Here is a 19,740-nt window from a genome sequence, read left to right as displayed (position 1 = left end):
TTTGAACGGCACAGTAAGGCTGAAAATGACACCTGGACTTTAAATCAGACTGAGCTAGTTTAAATCAATAAAGTCTGAACTTACTGTACCATTTTTTAACAATTTGTTTGATATAAACGAGCTTTCATGCGATAAAACAAACCCCGAGGTAAAACTGGACGCATTCAAAGCATGCTCACCTGTTCAAATAACAGCTGTTTGCATTTTACTCTCACCTGTGTCTGTGCGATGCGCTCGTCTCACTGTGAATCAGCCCTTCGCACATGCGCAGAACAGTCCGCAACGACCACTTCCTGCAAAATAGTGCTCCCTAACAACAGACAAAGCTTCATATGGTGGTTTCAACCAAAGGCGCTTAATTAAAAGCGTTCCTCCATCGCTCCTTCAATGGTAAGACTGTCTGGATGATTTTGTTGTGTTTCGGGTTTTTGTTTTGCAATCAGCTTTGCAGATGAATGCAGCAGAAGTGAGATGCTTTCACACGCTGCCATTTCAATACCTACTCCAATGGCTGCTGGTCCCGACTAATCTCTGGAACGGGAAACTTTATGCCCGGGGGAAAACAAGTACAGCTAGTGATTAATTCCCCAGTGTACAGGGTTGGGAAGACCGCAGTGCATGCAAATTGAACAGCTGATGGCAAAATTCACTGTAATTAAGTTGCCACTAAAGAATAAGTGATAATCGACATTGTCTGCTAACGTTGGGACGCTAGCGTTCCGGTGTAGTCTAAATGCTGGTGAGTTCGTGCTTTTTACTTGGGTCTGTTTGTTTCTTTTATTAGTTTGTGCCAGTCACTTTAAATTATTTAGTCACGTCTGACTTAGTATGTTGTGCGAATTAATGTTTCGGTTGTCCCCGGATAGAACTGGCGAGTTGCTGTTCTCCAGGAAGTAGACCGATGTCTGGCTTCACCTTCACAGTAAACTGTTCCCGGGTGCTAAATTCAGCTAACCTAACGGTAGTCTGTTAGCATTTGGAGATGTCATGGATGGGAACTTTTCGCATGACTTGATGCAATCTGTCGTTCCAGGATTAATGCTAGAATAACATACAGAACAAACAACGATGGTAGCATGTGCACTAGAGCAAACGCATTTAATAATCACATCCCACACACAGATTTGCAGCCTGCACACGGCAATCAATACACCTATATGACATTTTTAAGGAGCGATACCAGTTATTAGTAAGGAGGGAGTTGTGAATTAGTAATAATAAATCCGTGTTAACCACATATTGCTTTAGTCATTTAAATGTATATATTAAAAATGTGTAGTAAGGCTTTTAAAATTTGTAGTAATGGTTTTGTCATTCTGTTATTTGTCTCTGCATATGTATATGTTTTAATGCTTTATTACTTTTTTGTGTACTTTGTACACTTCCTTTTCGTGTTATTCTTATTTCATATTCATAGAATATTCGTATTAAAATATGGCTTGGCCCTTCTTAAATAAAACAAACCACAGCAATTGAAAGGACGCCATCAGAAGCCTGTTTTATGAAGCAGGATTTGGGCTTATCCAGGTAACTTCAGGGTTAACCATTAGTTTTTCTGCACTAGGAAGGCAGTTTACATCTTATATTGCCACGGTAACTTGTGCTGCAAACCTAACTTGCTCTGTAGCATGCATGAAATCACCACCTACTGACTCGCTTGTCTGCAGCTTGCAGAAGGCGTGTGAAGCTTTTCAATAGCAACTTTGTGGTTCAGTAGTAAATGTAGATTTTTTTTAAATTTTATTTTATTTTTAACTTTCCCAGTACTGTCTAGCCTTGTATATTTTAATTATTTTATTATATTATGTTATATTACATTACTCTGCAAACCTGAATAATACATTTAAATAACTTTTTTTAAAATCCATCAAACAATCAAATAATTATTTTCTTGTTTAATCTTTTCTCTGTCAAGTGGAAGTAAAATAAGAAAGAAAGCTCTCTTTTAATTTTTTGGTTTTCTTTATTATTTTATGTTTTATTTTGTCTGACCAGCAAACAACAAACTGAAAGGTACTCAGTTTTTACTCTATGATTTTAAAAATGAAATCAGATCTTCCCATTTGAAAAGCTGACTCCAGGTTTTACATATAAATGACTACAATTATTATTTTCTTGTTAATTTACTGACCAATGTTGCAGCTGCATTATATAAGTATTTATATCTGTTGGTTTAAGTGGGTCTTTTTGTTTTTTGCAGAAGGCATTCATTAGACTGAGAACTCATATAATAAAGATGTTTGGTAATCCAATGATCAATTAATAATTAATTTTCTTAAATGAGAGACCTGCAAAATAATTTTTTTCTCGTTTTAATTCAGTTAACTTTAAAAATGTCATTAGCATATATATTTTTTTAATTCACTTATCTAAATCTGGCACAAGCCTGCATGTTCTTTAATGAACCACTTCTAAGAACAACACCTACCTGACACATTGATTTGGTGTTAATTTGCAGACTGACCTATTTTCTCTGATTGCTTTTACATTATGTCAGTTGAGTAAATGCTTATCCCTCCAGCTGTGGGCAGAGGCCCGTTAAAGTGAGCAGTGGACAAAACGAGGTTAGATCTTATCCCCCCGGGGCATCTATTGATATGAGAGCATGCACCTGAGCAGCTAATGCTCCCAGAGGGTATGTTTTCGTTGAATGTAGGTTAGTTTGCATGTAAGGTGGCACGCATCCTTAATCCTGCAGTAAAAACAGAGTGGCGAGGACGTTGGTGAGCGTCAATGCCACACGTGCCTCACCTGCGAGTCTCGTGCTGGAGATTAGAGCAGGGTGCCCCACTTCCTTCATCGCCACTGCCTTCCTACTGATCGAACCCTGATAGGGGCAGGAGAGGGATTCACTTTATGGGACAAGGGGAGGGGGGAGTCACGTATGGGGTACTATATAAGACTGTGCTCCCACCATTGACTCTGTGCCTGTTTGTCTTTGCTTCTGTGGTGGTGTGAAGCAGGGTCCCGCCAGGCTCTCCAGGTACAGAGAGTAGGCTGAGTGTGCAGACATGTCGGGCCGCTCCGCTGCAGAGATGGATGACTCGCAGGAGCTGCCGGTGAGTATGCATGGAGTCATTTGCATAGTAACTTTACTGATTTCCTGTAACTGTTGTTTTTGTGTATGATAACAAAAATGTGGCTTAAAGTTCATGCAAATATTTAAGATAGCAAATATTTCATTTTCTGTTCATATTTTCTGTTTTAGCCAACGCAAAGTTGGATTTTAGGAGACAGCTTTAGTCAGTCTTTATCTTTATTTTCTGTTTTTGTGTTCATCTCTATGAGAGATGCCAAAGAAAATGTCATTATACCCAAGCATACCCACCGTTTAACAGTTTTTTTTTAAGGTCTTAATCACTCAAGTTCAGTCATGTTTTCTGATAAAATGATAAGAAAGTGTATATACTTATGATATGATATGATAATTAGATTATACAGACTTTTTGCCTTATTTGTATATATATGATTACCTGCATGGTCACCACCAAAGGCCTGTTTTGAGGCAGGAAAACCTCACAGTGTATCATTTTTTTTGTGGAGCATTAAAAGGCTTTTGCTCTCTTTTTATCATCTAAAAGATAATTGATGGTTAATTGAGACAATCGATGATATGCAGATTCATCTTCTACCTGCAAAATACGTCTATTAAAGTATTACAAATCTGTTTATACACGAGAATTATTTACAGCGGTGTACAGCTGTTTTCTCTTGTCAGTGTGGTGAGCTGTTTTACTTTTTAGAGTTCTATATTCAACATTCAGTTTGAGTTTTATTAACATTATTTTACCTTTTATATTTTACTTACATATTGGACTCCTGTATTTTTTTTAAACTATAGATTTCTATTTAATTTAGCCCTTTCCCTCTAATCTCTCTAACTGAGCAGTTTTGTTTAGTTTATTTAGTTTACCTTTATTTTATGGACTTATTCTACTTTATTAATGCTAATTTTCTATACATTGTGTTTAATGTCTTGGCTGTAACACAGGACGATTTGAGGTGCATAGATCATAATGATGTTATATTATATATTGTTTGTTTTCAGTGCAGTAAAGAACTGTTCTATTACCCAGAAGGTTGTCATTTACTATTCATGCTGATATCACAGTGGCTGATCAATGTCAACCCATGCACCTTTTTTTCTTAATTAAAACTACATAAATAAATAAAACTGACTGTGTTCTGCTGCTTTGTTTAAATTGTGTGAGCTGTCTGACTTGTGTTTCTGCATTTTTGTGCATGTGCAGGCAAAGAAGGCCAAGATTGACGTAGATGGCAAACTGAAGAAAGAGTCGGGGTTGGTATCTACTTATATGGGGTCACCTTTTTTAAATTACTGTTTAATTACAATAACATTTTTCCTGCTCTTTCAGTGATTTGGGGGATGATGGGAGCCCAGCTGCTGTTTTAGGTTCATCAGAGCAGGAGAACTCATATTCTGACCTGTCCACAGCCCAAATTGATCCAGGTCAGTAGAATATGTTTAAAAATCAAAGGCTCATAATGTCGAAAGATGTTGCTGTAGTTTATTGACATTTCATGTGTGGCCACAGGTGAACAGGAGCAGTCCAGCGCAGAGAGGGGAGCTGCATCTCAACCATGTGGTGACTCAATTAACTCGTACGGTCATTCTGGTACGAACAGAAACAGACTCGGCTCTAAACAGTTCACAGTGATGTTACTCTTGTAAGTGTTCTTGTAGCTAAAATAGTCTCTTTTCCTGCAGCCACCGATGCCACAGCCACATCTGAATACACCCAACAGGTTTATCAGGGAAGCAAGTGAGTATGCTGCATGGATGTGAGACATTAAACTTTATGAATTATATTTAGATTTATAGAGAGAAATTGCAACATTCTCACTCACATATGCAATACGTTTTCAAACAAAGCATACTAATCAGTTTCCACTCAGTTATTAACTTGTCAGAAGATCACTGTGGGGTAAATGTATAGATCTGTTTGAGACAGTTATTATAGTTTTGTATTTTCTGATTAGGTTTTATTTTTATTTGGTTATATTTTGAAAAATCAGTCCAGGTATTACAATAAAAACACAGAATTTTTGGAAAGTGGTTGACTCGCAGTCTCACTGATACAAAGTCTCATCAGGCAAGTTTTGTTTCACTGAACTAAATTTTACTGAACTATTATCTAGGGATGGGTATTGTTTAGGTTTTATCCGATACCGGTGCCAAACCGGTACTTTTGAAAAGGTGCCGGTGCTTTAACGGTGCTCGAACCGGTGCTTAAAGAATGGAGAACACAAACTTTGTCCAAAAACCTCTTATGTTTTTTTTTTTGTTTTTTTTAGCAGTCTCTTTTTTTCTGCAAAATGATAACCAAGGTAGCCTTTTCTGTTGATACAGCATACCTCCTTTGGTTGGAACCGGTGCTTAAACAATGGAAAAAACTAACTTTGTCCTAAAACCTCTCATGTTTAGCTGTTTGTTTTGTAAAAAGATAACAGTGTTAGCCTTTTCTGCAGCTATAGGGCATATATGGTATCACTCTATCAAACAAGAAGACAGCCGCATGTAACTACGACGGTGTTTTCTAGTTCACCTTACGTGCATTAATTTAATAACGTGGTTAGCTTACTCAACGTAAATGACACACGAACAACATTAAGCTACTCGCGCAGAGAAGAACGGCTGCTGCTGCCATCATTATCCGTCATCATTTCTGCTACACTGGCAGGCCTAGGGGCCAGGACTCTCCTCTTCAGGTTCTTGGGGGATGTTGCTAACTCCGGGTCCGATAACAGGCACCACACCCGCAGTAGATGTGCTCGGTGTGAGGTCTTGCAGCAAGCTATCAAATATAGTGCATTTCTCGGCTTTTAAAAAAAAACGCTATGCGTCACCAGAACATACGTACCTGGGCTCGCCTACTATCCTTGGAAAGGTAAAATGATTGGCTAGAATCCAAAGTGTATGACATCTCAGGGGGAAAAAAGCACCGAAATAAAGCACCAATTTGTGCAGCTTTTCGGTCTGGTTACTACCGTTTATGTCAGAACCGGTGCCATAATGGAACTGGATACCGGTACCCATCCCTACTGTTATCTTAGTTTGGTAAAATTATTATTTATTGTTGTCAGTTTTCCAGGTTCACCAACACCTAAATCAGTAGTTTCAGTTATTTTAGTTAATTAAAATGTTTTTTTTTTTAAATCTAGTTTTATTTTTTAGTGTACTTTTAGTTAACCACAGTAAACTTGGTGCATGATTTGTGGCATCCTGACTTTACCTGCAACGTTTGGACCTCATTTTAATTTTGATGAGATGTTCCAAAGAAGACTTTTATTGATGGCTGCAGTTTTCTCCTTTTGTACTCTCACCATGTTGCAGGTTTGTCAGACCACCAGGTTAGATTACTAATGTGCTTTTACGAATGTAAAAGTGATAAAGTAGGTGTTTGTATGTAAATGTGTTGATGTAAAATCCAACTCTTTGTGTGTGTGTGGGTTTTTTTGTTTGTTTGTTTTTTCTTACATCAAGACAAAGCCCGGCTCTTTTGTTTTGTATAATGCACCTGCTACAGGTGTACTCACTTTTGTTATAGGTAGTCATTCTCTCTCTCTCTTTCAGCCCAGCAGTAACGTCATACACCAGTCAGGTGGCGTTTCCTCCTCTGGCCCAGTCCACTGTGTACTCATCCTTCCCCCAAACAGGCCAGACCTACGGTCTCCCACCTTTTGGTTAGTGCCTGCTCTTTTTGGACGACCCTTTCTAAGGACAGTCTGCTCTCTAAAATCCAAGCATCACACTTCATGACTTTGCTTTTAAAGCCTCACTGTGCTTTGGCGCTGAACCAGTCTGCTTTTAAACCCTGCTTTTACACAAAAACACAAATCTTGACGGGAGTACCCAGTTTACTAACTTTGCTGCATCTTCAGTGACCCACTTTCTCCCCTGCTGCGTCTTTCATCTTCAGCTTCCATTGCTCTCTTTCATCTTCAGGTGCTATGTGGCCAGGCATAAAAACAGAGACAGGGCTGCCTGATGCGCCCTCTGGTGGCCAGCCTGGGTTTCTCAGTTTCAGCTCCACATATACCTCAACCCAGCCAGGCCAGCTGCACTACTCATACCCCAGCCAAGGCAAGCTGCCATCTCACTCTGTCTCACTGTCTGCAAATACCTGAAGAACACAGTAAAGGAGAACCTGCAGTGGCACAGCTCTGATTTCCTCTCTTGCCATTATAACATCATGTAGAAGTATTTTTATTTTTATATTTTAGTCTTTGCATCTCTTTTAATGCGACTGTTTCTTTCTCTAGGCTCAAGCTTCACAACATCCAGTGTGTATTCCAACATCCCTTCAGCTACAACCGCGACTACAACCGCCTCGGCGGTGGCCCATCAGGTGAGAATCAGTGATTCTCCAGTAAGATAAAGAATAAAATTATCTTTGTGTGTGGTTTTACGAGCAGTTGGTCCACCGTGGGAGTGGAAAATTGCCTTTAAAATGACCAAAAATGAAAAGGAAAAAATTCCTTTCAAGCTATGAATGTATGCGAGCAAAGTGTTAATATGGTGCAAATCTCAAGCAAGGAATGCAGAAGTCTTGTATGTGTGTGCTCAACATGTTTACTCTGTGCTGTGGTTGGAGATTAGAATGCGTAGTGATCTATAAAAGGATATTAAAAGCATTTGCAATGTGAGCAAAAATTCAGCTCAAACTTACTTCCGTATTTTTGTCTTTGAGTGAGGGCAGAAATCCACAGGAAGTGGATGCTTTTGGGATCAAGTTTTGATCACAGAGGGTTCATCTTACTGTCTGACACAGAACCTGAGTTTGTGTTATGTTCAGTGATATTAGAACTTCTTGAAAAGATGAGATTGTTCCCGCGTATTGTTACTCAGCCCTGCGTGGGGTCCTTTCCCATCACTCTGCTGATCACGTTTGTTTGTTGTTTCACTTCTCTCCAGGATTTTAGCAGCTATAACTCTCTGGGACAGAGTCAGTTCTCTCAGTACTACACTCTTCCTCCCAGCTACGTGCCTGCTGGGCTACCTAACAGTGATGACCACAGTGGCGGTGCAGGTGTTGCTGGATATTCAGCAGTGAAATCAGAGGAGGCCGCCTCAGCTGGACTGCCTCCTAGAGGTTTTTGGCTTTTCATTATCTTTTGCCTTTTACCTTTTTTTCTGCCTTTGGTTTCTTTACCTTAAATAACTGTCAGCACTTTGTTCTACAGCACATGGTAAATAGCTGTGTAACATTAACACACATTGCTGTACCTACATTTAAAGCAGGAAAAAGCACAGTAAGAATACTTAAACCAAAACGTCTCATGGTACTGTCTTTCTCTAAGTTAACTTTACATAAATAAAAACCTGTAAAATAACTAAATGAATACTGCACACACTGTTAAGGTGCTTGTGTTATTGTGTAGAAATATTTAACAAACTAGTTGAACAGTTAGGATGAAGTATAGTGTACTTTTTATTTTATTTATTTTTTTTATCAGTTCTCCTGTGCACTTGGCTAAATTTTCATTTTCAAGATGCAATTTGTTCTACATCCTGGAGGAACTTATAACTTCTGTTTTTTGTTTTCTGTCTGGAGCTCTTTTTAGATATCCACTGCAGCCCTGAATGGCTCGAGACATTTCAGAGATGCAGATGAGAAATTTAAGATCTAAAGTAGTTGGATCAGACATTAAACTGTCAGCTTTAGACCAGGTTACACTGAAGTGTTAAGAGAGCAGCTAATATTCTGGATCTGCACCTCAGTAAACAAGCGAAAAAGTCTGCAGCCAATTCTCCTTTTTAATCCCATAATGTGCTGTGGAAGTGGAAAATCTAAATAACTAAAATGAGAATCTTCTTTCAGCTGCTCTCTTATTAAAAGGTTGTTTTTTATGCTGGCTGCCACGCTCATGTTCTTCGTCTCGTTTTAGATGCGTCCCCACCAGAAAACCTGCCTGTTTGTGCGGCTCTTCCTACAGCTGTGGCAGTGCCCGCTGGAGCTCGAGATCAGGACGAGGTCGGCCGCAGGAACTCGGTGGGCAAAGCCAAAGGGAAGGGCAAGAAGTCTGATAACTCTCCACCTGCTGAGAGTGACCTGGAGGTAACCATTTAATTTACTTATTAAACAGTAGTGGATATAATTAATAGTAGTAAGTTTGTTTTGACATTTGTGAAATCTTTACAATGATAAATGTATAGTGCAGCCCAACAAGTTATCTTGTTCTTTTGTGTTTCAGCGCATTTTCTTATGGGATCTGGATGAAACCATCATTATATTCCACTCTTTGCTCACCGGCTCTTACGCTCAGAAGTTTGGCAAGGTTGGTTTTTCCAAAGATGAATCCTTTGAGCTTACAGTGCAAAAATTAGACCTATTGAATTGTGTAACATGCTTATTGTGGGTCTGTTTTATTTTGTTCAGGACCCGGCGACTGTGTTGAACTTGGGCTTGCAGATGGAGGAGCTGATCTTTGAGCTGGCAGACACCCATCTTTTCTTCAATGACCTCGAGGTGCAGTGAAGTTTGTTTAGACTGGAGTGAATATGAGAGATGAGCAGCTTTTAATTGTTCACAGCAGCTGGTACAAACCAGAATTCCAGATTTTATTTACTTTTATTTTTTACAAACTCATGTTTGTAGTTGCATGTCAGACAGAAGAAGGCAGATAGACAATAGGCTGACTGTCAAAAACCGGTTGAACTGCATTAAACAAACAAATGCGGCGCTGTTTCCTGACATGAGCACTTCTAAACTTACAACCAATCAAAAGGCATCTTATTATACATGTGAATACTAATCAGGTAACTGGTGAGTGTTTTTTCTGGTTCCACCTCCGTGAGTTTTAACAGGTTGATGTTGTTCAAAAAGCCCCACAATTACTTGTCATACATGTTTTAGTTTCATATTTAATTGGTTCCTAACAAAACGAGGAAAATAATCCCTCTTCTTGTGTTTTCTTTCAGGAGTGTGATCAAGTCCATGTTGAGGATGTGGCATCTGATGACAATGGACAGGACCTGAGGTGTGTTACACGCTGCCCCGCTAACTAACCCAGACACTACAAAATGCTTTGTGTCGTTCTGAGTAATCACAGGTAGTTTTTCTTTGCTTCAGCAACTACAACTTCATGGCGGATGGATTTAACGGCCCCAGCGGTGGAGCTGCATCAGGAACCACCACAGGAGTTCAGGGAGGGGTGGAGTGGATGCGTAAACTGGCCTTTCGCTACCGCCGGCTAAAAGAGATCTACAATAGTTACAAAGGAAATGTCGGGGGTGAGTTTGCAAAGCAGCGTCCTGTGAAGGCTTAAGTGACAGCAGCTCAGACGAAGGAAAAATACATTCTCACATTAAAACACCAGACTTTTCTTCCCAGCTCCCAGAAACCAGCAGTGGCTGGAACTTAAGCTCTTTGTTTTCCTGCTCTTGTTAAACAAATAAATGTTTTAGTACAGCAGCCAAAAACAAACCGCAAACTGTTAAGGAGGTGAGCTGCACTCAGACTTTGCAGTTTGAGCCACAGTAGGTGGATCATTGGAAACATTTTGTAAAAGGCGTGCATTTCTGTGTTGCTCCTAACGGAGTTTAGAGCTTGCAGTGAAGAGGCTCAAAGGCTAAGCATAGACGTCTGCTTTGGGGTTTTTTTGGTCTTCCAGGCCTGTTGAATCCCATGAAGAGGGAGCTGCTGTTGAGGCTTCAGTCCGAGATCGAGAATGTTACAGACTCCTGGCTCAGCACTGCGCTCAAGTCTCTGCTGCTCATCCAGTCCAGGTTTGAGCACCTCAGGTTATCGTTTTAGCTCGTAGGTAGTATGTCGTAGATTAGTTACTCCTTGTTAAAATATTTTGTTTGCATCTTTGAGATTCAACTGATTGATTTATACAGCACCAAATCACAACTGTTGTTGTGATTTAGTGCTGTATAAATCAAATCAAGTACAGTTGAATTGGATGATGATGTTATAAATCTGTGTGTGTGTGACACCCACCAACAGGGGGAAGTGTATGAACGTGTTGGTCACCACGACTCAGCTGGTTCCAGCTCTGGCCAAAGTGCTGCTCTACGGCCTGGGAGACGTCTTCCCCATCGAAAACATCTACAGTGCCACAAAAATAGGTACGTATGCAACCCAATTACTCTGTGTCAAATGTTTTTTAAAAAAGATCTGTTTATATCTTTATGTGATTCTTTATTTTCCTTTTCCCTGCGGTTTCCTGTCATGTAGGAAAAGAGAGCTGCTTTGAGAGGATCGTCTCTCGCTTTGGGAAAAAAGTGACTTATGTGGTGATCGGTGACGGCCGAGATGAGGAATTTGCAGCAAAACAGGTAAAACTCAATTTTTGCCTTTTTTTTTCTTAAACTATTTCATTTCAAATTGGATGATCTGCAGCATTTTATGATTTTTTGACCTATTTTAATGGATCAATTTGATTGTGTTTTTGTGTGGACAGGCAGAATTTCAGATTTTTAGGAAAAAAGATGCAGGTACATGTTCCACATGGTATTTGTTGTCTTTTTTCGTCCTGATCACGAGATCATGTACCAGGAAAAAGAAACAAGGCATGGTTTACTAGGAGAATATGATCCTGGATGACATTGACTTGAACAGTTATTTACAGTGTGGCATGAAAGATGATGGTTTATAATCAATAAACAAAAAAGATACATGAGCCATTTTTCCACCTGCTGAAGTTACTGTTTAGACTGACTTGAATCTTCAGAGCAGGTTCATCCTAGATCCTCTCTGAGAAAGTACCTGAATTTCTCAGTAGAAAGTTAACCTGTCAGGAAAAAACATATACGATGAGAAGGACAGGGGAAGCTGGTTGACAATGAGTGAACTTTCAAAATAAGAGCCAGGAAGTTGTGTTTTTTTTTTCTATGTATTTTTAAGAAGTGATTATAAATGCAGGGATTTTCTTGCATGAAAACACTAAAACACGAAATGAAAACACGAACCATATGTATGTTGCCATATGTAGACGGGAGACCCACAAACATAATGTCTCACGTGGACAAAACACTTTGTCAGGCTGTGCTCTTTACAATTGCACACTCTGCTTTCTTGTGCCTAATTTTTTGTCTCCCCCCCTCTGCAGCACAACATGCCTTTCTGGCGGATCTCCAGTCACGGCGACCTCGTGTCCCTTCACCAAGCGCTGGAACTGGACTTCTTGTAACGAGGATGCTGTTGAATGTTGTGCACTCAAAGGGAAAAATGTTGTCGTCGTACTGGTGACTTGTGGAGTGAAACTGTGTGTGTGGAAAAATTCTCCACAAGCCCAACAATCCACACTCACCTGTTAGAAATCTGCTCTCGCTGTCCGACGACTTGCAACTCGCTATGTGTTGGTGAACGTTTTGAGGCGGACTTTGGGTCGGAGCCGCCTGCGAGAAACAAACTGGACGCGTCAGTCATCAGAAGTAAGGTTCCTCTCGCCCAGCACCCCCTCCTCTACGGCAGCTAAGCTCACTGCAGCTGAAACTGGCACTGATTTGGACACGGAAGGGATGACTTCTATTATCCAGCTTCTTCACGGTTTTTGGCTTTTGTTTTCACATAAACATCCAAATGTCCTGCAGCGAACATCATCCCTCAACTCTCACTGAGTTTAAACGGCTAAGGAGACGTTGTTTGTTGGTGGCTTTGTCTGTGGAGGTTGTCATAGCTTTTTATTTTGAAAGATCTCTTTCCAGGGTGAATTGAAAGCATCATTTTGCCTTTATGTTTTATATTATGTTCCTGACAGTCATCAAGTATCAATTAATCCCACTTTTATGTATTACCTCTCATGTAGCCAGACCGTTATTAAACAAAAGGTACTCAGTGATGGAGGGCAGCAGGGGCCATTAATCTCTGACTGTCATGACAAGACCAAACCACACCATCAGTCAGCACCATCAGTTCTGACCTCTCCACTGTGTGTGATCCGTGGTCACCGAGCATGTGCTAAGGATAAGAGATGCAAACTGCAGGAAGTGGTAATAAGTGTGGGAAAAAATGCACAGAGCATCATCAGTTTAATGGATGACTGGACAGAAGGATCGTAATTTTATTATTATTTTTTTCCCCCATTGTGTGGTTTTCAGACTCGTGGCTTCATTTGATGTTTTATAAGGCAAGAAAACAAATATGTGACTTAACAGAATACTGCAAAAATAAGTAATAAAAGTTTAATAAATGATAAAGAATAAATATTATAATAGCCTCCAATTACACTCCAGGGTTGGACTACATACGTAGAACTACATCCATGTGAGACTTAAATATCTGACGTTAGTGTAGTTATCCTTTTTCCTCTTGTGGCTGTAAAGAGCTTCTTTAACTGAAGCTGAAAGCTGACGTTTTGTCATGACTGGTGATGTTTTGAATATATTTGGACTTGAAAACATTTTTTCCTCCCTATGCCAATGATAATCAACACTCTTTGTGTCTTTTGGGCTCCTCAGAGCGCAGTCCCAAGTGTCCTTGAATTCCCAGAAGAGAGGTGGATTGACAAATCTGTAACCAGAACGAAACCGTGATTCAAAGGTCCGCACTATCATATTCATTTCACTGTGATATGGATCTGTTGATGCCTGGTTAAAGTGTGCTGGTTTGGTCTTTCCAAAATTGTTCTAGTACAAGTGAACACCCGATTAATGGGAGTTTATTTTTTGCTCATAAGCTAATCACAAAGTAGAAGTCTTCTTTTCACTTTCCTCCTATTTAAAGAAAAACTGAGCCCATCTGTTGTTTTAGAGAAATGTTACACAGCTGAAGATCATGTAGCGTTTTTATTTCTTTGATGACCCAAGTAACCAAGTCACAGCCTGATCCATGTTTTCAGAGTGTTTGAGTAGGAAAATATGAGCATCCATGGCTGGATTACTGAGACGACCCAGCAGGGACACATGAGACTAAACCAGACGCTTTCACTCGTGTGCCGTAGCCCTGAAATGTTTTTGACTACCTTGTCTGATTCGGTCCATTGGGCTCAATAACCTGCGCCTCCCTAAAACAAATGCAAGAGAACAGAGAAGCTTTGTTTGCTCTGCTTTCTGCACGCAAACTTAAACCTAACATATTCCCACAAATGAGAACACGTCTGAAGCAGATTACTTCCTGGTGTGCATGGAGGACATAGTCCAGGGTTCATGTGTAAACTTGATGACTGAGTTTCTCACACATGGATTAATCAAAGTCCTCGATCATGAGACTTTGTTCTTCAGAGATCATCACAGTGAGTTATTCTTATAATCTGGGAAACTTGCTGACTTTCAGATGAAAGCATAAAATATTCTGGAGTGTTGTTTTTCTTTCATCGTTGTTGTTGTTTGTTGATTTTCTTTCTTTTTTTTTCATAAAAGTATTTTTTCATTGTTTTTCAAAGTACCAGAAAACTTGCAGCTGAATATTTTTGGCTTTTTGAGGCTCTGTTGGTCTTATTGGAGTCGTAGATATGATGTGCATCAAATTACTAATTAGGAAGATGATTAATAATTAGATGCAGTCTTAATTTTGTCTGTGAATGTCAGAAAGTGGTACAGAAGGCAGTCTAAGACCCAGATATTATTATAATAAAGGGGAAAAAAAGAAGTAAACGAGAAATGGCTTTACACACCTCCTCAGTTACTTTGAGTTATCGTCACTCAGCCTCACAACAACCCAAAGTCTTTCTAAATCATATAGGAGGGAATCAAAAATAAAGGATGACAGTGCAATAAACTTCTACTTTGCTCATTAACTGTATTTTGAGGGGTTTGTTTTGTTATGTAGACGGCGAGGAGCGCAGAGGGATGGACCTTCCCCAGTCTGAATGAGATTAAGACTGAACAATAACTGAGCCTGAAGAAGATTTTCACACACATGCAGCTTGACCGTTAAGAATGTGTATTTGTGTGTCGTTTTGTTTGTGTCCCGTGTGCATATTTATATTGTGCCTTTAACCATCATCTGTCTGCTTAATCTCAAAGGGAAATATCTTTTTATGTTTGATACACGTATCTCTGCATTGTTATTATCCAAAGTGTTATTTTACTTTATTTTTATCTCAATACTTTTTAAGTACTGTCGAGATTTTCTTTTGTTACTGAGTTTGACTTTTTTTGACTTGATTGTTCTGTCTGCACTGCAACTGAAAGGTCTCGTAGAAAACTCCACATGCACTGCGGCTCAGTGTTTAAAGAAATTTAAAGTTTGGCGTTCAGATGTTTTCCTCCTTTAGACGAGGAGAATTTTTTTTCTTTTGCTGTGAAACATTTAGCATCGCTTAGACAATCACAATCCCCGATATTTGGTTTTTTTATGTTTTATGGCAGGTCAGAAGGTGAAAGCAGCTGGAACAAAGCGTGCTCGTTCTGTCGTTCAGTTACTACCTTAGTGAATCCAAGGGAGAACGAGCAGTCCTCAAACAGAAAACTGAGACCTTTGCATCTGTTCAGCTTATTGAATGTTTATTTCTTTACTTTGTCTGCATGTCACGTCTGTTTTGAAGTATATTATCATGGCCGTACATAATGACCATGAAATGTTTAAGGGACTATAATCTTAGATTTTCTTTTTTTATGCCAAATATTGCTGTTATTCAAAAGCTGTTTATTTTATATATATTTCATCTCATTTTCAGACATGTGAGGCTGTTTGCGGTCACATAGAGAGCCTGAAACTCAACACTATCATAATAATCAATGCTAATTATTTAATGACAGTAATCACTATTTCCTCCCAACAGCCCTGTAAGGTTTTCCTGTGTAAGACAATATAATGTAAATACATTTTAAAGGTTTCAGACTCAAGTTTGTGTGTTTGATTTTATTCAAAATGGGGGGAAATTAAAAAGAAATGTATCTGCAAATATAGACTGGAAGACGGTAGATTATAGTAGTAGAAATAACATATTTAGATTAAATATAACCTTAAAGTTAGATTCCGGTGTAGTCGGCTTTCTAATGAGAATGGGAAGTAGTCTTTTTGGTTTCTCTATTACAAGATTAATATACCTTCTATACCAGCCATTGCTCACTTGTGTCCACACAGGCCCAATGCTTACCTGAAGTTTAAAATAAATACTACAATTTGGCCCATAATTCTTCGGACAAAGATGCAGTTTTTCTAGTTTTGCTTCTTTACACCAACACAGTGGATTTTTATTCCAGCAACATCTACTGATTGAAGTGCAGATTTTCAGAACTTCAGATTCAGTTTTACAAGTTGAATCATTGACTGAAGATCAGTTTCATGGCCAGATTCCCTTGTAATTCCATGATGCACGGTATGTACCACCAGCAGATAGAGAATGTATCAACTTGTAAAAATCCATTACTTGAATTTGCCCATTTGTGTAATTAGTGTCTTCTTTTTTCTCCGCTTGGCTAAACAAATTTACAGATGGATTTTAAGTGGATCTCTGTGCTGTAAAACACTGTTAAATGTCAGAATTATACACAGACTAATCCAGTGCATTTTGGTGAAAGAAAATTAGTGACAGTGTTAGCAGAAAATTAGATAAGAGTGTTTTTCAACCCTTGCACAGCACTCAGCAGAAAACCCCCCAACACTTTGTTGCAGTGTTGGAAGCCTGTTGCTTCTCATTTAGCCGCTGCATTGATGTGGTGAAGTTTCAGCTGAGATTCATCACCGTGTAAGGGTATCTTCATATCCCTGCACCAGACAAACCAGAATGGCCCGGGTGTCTTTGAAAGTGACTTCATCACTAACAGCATACTTCCTCGCTACAATCTCCTTCACCTCTTTCTCTGTTTTCCTGTGTGTTTCCTTTCACGTCAATATAATAGCAATTACTGCTGGCATACTAACAGGAGATGACCATGGCCAGGAGAAGCCCGGTGTCTGGTTCATATCAGGGCCGTGGAAGAAGACTGTGTCACCCTATTCCATTTCTAGGTGCACCCTGGGATGCTGTGGGTCATAGTCTCGGACTCCATGGTACATCTTGTTCACTCAGCCCTCCAACTCAGGATAGTCATGTTCCTGCAGCATGGCATTGTGTGATCCTGGCATGACGACCAGGAGGCAATTCTGCCTGTTCACTGTCTCCATAGCTGTCTATGCACAGACAATCCCATCACATGATCAAAAGAGGAAGTAATTCAGATCCTGATGAAATGGATGACAGGACGTCTTCTTACTTGCATCAGGAGGTTTGTTGATCAGCGTCGTGTGCATAGCCATGATATTCTGTCCAGTGAAACACTCAATTTACCAGCGATCCCTAAGTACATACCGTAGTTAGGGATTGCTGGTAAAGAGCCGTACCGGAAGAGGTCATGACCCTCCTGCAAGTCCTGCAGTTCAGAGACAGCTTTCTGATTTCAAATTCAAATTTTATTTGTCACACAAACAACCATACACAGTATGACATGAGGTGAAATGCTTGTAGCTGTGCAATGCCCAACCATGAGATGACAGTGGTTTTACAGTATTTACAATTTACAGGTTATTACAAAATTTACAGATTTAACTTAGAAATATACAGTAAAAATGTGCAAATAGCAGAAAGAGATTATAAATTATAGGAAGTGTGCATGAAGAAAAACTAGAGTGCGTGTGGTGAGACCAAAGGGGGCTGAATAATTACGCACACCCCACTTTTCATTTATTTATTTGTAAAAGATGAAAAATGTTTGGAATCATGTATGCTTTTTGTTCCACTTCTCATCTGTTCACCACTTTGTGTTGGTCTTTCACGTGGAATTCCAATAAAATTGATTCATGTTTGTGGCTGTAATGTGACAAGATGTGGAAAAGTTTAACTTTTGCAAGCCACTGTATACATGCATCGACTCACCTACTCTAAATCTGTGCCGAGTTTCATCTCAAACTATTCTAAGATTTCCGATATCTATTGATTTTTTTCATGTTGTATTTACTTTCGTTTTGTTAAAAAGCACTGGCCTGGTTTCGAGTCTGATCTGTGTCCCTTTGCTGCATATATATATATATATGCACATATTATAATTGTTTAATTTTATTTATCTGAGCGGCTTCAGATGAAATTATACAGGCATGCAGAGTAGGTGAACAAAACAATCAATCCATTGAGATTTTGATGTCAACTATCAAGGATGATTTTTAATGGATTTTTGATATGCTGTTGTCATGTTGCATTGAGCTTGTTGAATTTAAGCAGAATTGTCCTTTAATGTCCAGTAGATTGAGAGAAAACTCTCCTCTCATTATGATGAATGAGTTGAAAATGACTCCAAGATTCCTCACTGTGTTTTCAGTACATACACATGTCTGTCAAGGCCCAATTGTGGAGGGGACCAGAGAAAACTCCAGAGTCCTACATTTTTTATTATTATTATTTATTTATTTATTTTTATTTTGTTTTTGTTTTTTGTTTTAGCAAAGTCACATACTAATTCAATATGAATTTTGTTTACCTTTAGCCAACAGTTTCAAATTTCTTTCAGTGTTGCCTGCTCTGGCCCCTGGAATACAAACATTTTTGAGCCCTGATGTCTCTGAATCCACATTTCTAAGAATAGAGTCTTGAGTAAGTATTTTTTCCCCCTTGCTTTTTGTGTTGCAGAATAGAGAAAATTATTTTTGTTGGTGGTGCACCAAGACTTCTATTTCGGGCTACAATTCCTTTTTACAGTCCCCCTTTGAGCCAAATTTCCCAGCTGCTTGGTCTCAGTGATAACATGATCATACTCTTTTTGCTCCACTCTTACAGTTTTGTTTCACTACCCTCTTCTTATGGTGCCACCTGATTTAAGCCAGATTTCCATTCATCTCTGTTAATGTAGCTTAATTTAACAAAAAGTCATCTCTAAGGAACTTCTCATGATTTCTTGGTCTTTTATTTCCTCCTTAGTTTGAGACAGTGGGAGAAGTTAATGCATGCATGCCTTTAAAAAAATAAAATAAATCTTACCATTTTCCCACAAGGTGCATACAAGGTGGAGAAACACAATAAAACAATTCAAAGGAGAGACATGGGATCTGCTTTTGGTTTCTAAACCCTAACTCTAACTTACAGATGAAAACATTAAGAATAAATATGATTCTAAAGATGAAAGAAAATACAGTTAGGTCCATAAATATTTGGACAGAGACAACCGTTTCCACATTAACACAATGAATTTTAAAAGAAACAACTCAGTTGATGTGCAGACTTCTTGCTTTAATTTAGTGGGTTCAACATAAAGATTACATAAAAATGGGAGAAACTAAAGTGTTTTAACACAATCCCTTCATTTGGAGGTCTCAAAGGTAATTGGACAAATTAAATAACTGAAAATTAAATTTTCATGTCTAATACTTGGTTGAAAACTGTTTGCTGACAATGACAGCCTGAAGTCTTGAATTCATGGACATGACTAAATGCTGGCTTTCTTCCTTTTTAATGCTCTGCCAGGCCTTTACTGCTGCAGCTTTCAGTTGTTGTTTGTTTGTAGCAAACAGCATGCATTTCACTTGTTGACGTTTATTCTCCAGCAAGTGAAATGAATGCTCAGTTTGGTTAAGATCAGGTGACTGACTTGGTCATTCAAGAATATTCCACTTATTTGCTTTAATAAACTCCTGGGTTGTTTTGGGTCATTGTCCATCTGTATTATGAAACACTGCCCAATCAATTTGACTGCATTTAGTTGGATTCGAGCAGACAGTTTGTCTCTGAACACCTCATCCACAATTTATTTGGCTGCTTCTGTCATGTGTCACATTGTCAATAAACACTAGTGTCCCAGTGCTACTGGCAGCCATGCATGCCAACGCCATCCCACTGTCCACACACACTTTTTTAAAC

The 19,740-nt window shown here is 39.1% G+C and overlaps 1 protein-coding gene and 1 pseudogene across 2 annotated transcripts; one reads left to right on the top strand and one right to left on the bottom strand.

Annotated features, from left to right (window-relative positions):
• The first annotated feature begins 283 nt into the window (after positions 1 to 283).
• eya3 (EYA transcriptional coactivator and phosphatase 3) lies at positions 284 to 15,747 on the top strand. 2 transcript variants are annotated; one of them, XM_087834963.1, is made up of 19 exons: positions 284 to 390; positions 2,964 to 3,059; positions 4,251 to 4,300; positions 4,377 to 4,471; positions 4,557 to 4,637; positions 4,730 to 4,784; positions 6,596 to 6,705; positions 6,968 to 7,105; positions 7,285 to 7,370; positions 7,937 to 8,114; positions 8,911 to 9,080; positions 9,217 to 9,300; positions 9,402 to 9,491; positions 9,944 to 10,002; positions 10,095 to 10,255; positions 10,636 to 10,750; positions 10,974 to 11,095; positions 11,205 to 11,305; positions 12,079 to 15,747. In XM_087834963.1, exons 2-19 carry the CDS (start codon positions 3,012 to 3,014, stop codon positions 12,157 to 12,159), a joined length of 1,824 nt encoding a protein of 607 aa, XP_087691089.1. In that variant the 5' UTR covers positions 284 to 390; positions 2,964 to 3,011; the 3' UTR covers positions 12,160 to 15,747. The 2 variants fall into 2 exon arrangements, with proteins under 2 accessions (XP_087691089.1, XP_087691090.1); XM_087834964.1 differs by lacking the exon at positions 6,968 to 7,105.
• An 848-nt stretch (positions 15,748 to 16,595) lies between these two features.
• LOC102790742 (phytanoyl-CoA dioxygenase, peroxisomal pseudogene) lies at positions 16,596 to 19,712 on the bottom strand (annotated as a pseudogene).
• Between the last annotated feature and the right edge of the window lie 28 nt (positions 19,713 to 19,740).

This window comes from Neolamprologus brichardi, chromosome 22, assembly GCF_056152115.1.
Source record: "Neolamprologus brichardi isolate AB-2024 chromosome 22, ASM5615211v1, whole genome shotgun sequence".
In the NCBI taxonomy this organism is placed as follows: Eukaryota; Metazoa; Chordata; class Actinopteri; order Cichliformes; family Cichlidae; genus Neolamprologus; species Neolamprologus brichardi.
This window is presented reverse-complemented; position numbering and strand designations above follow the sequence as displayed.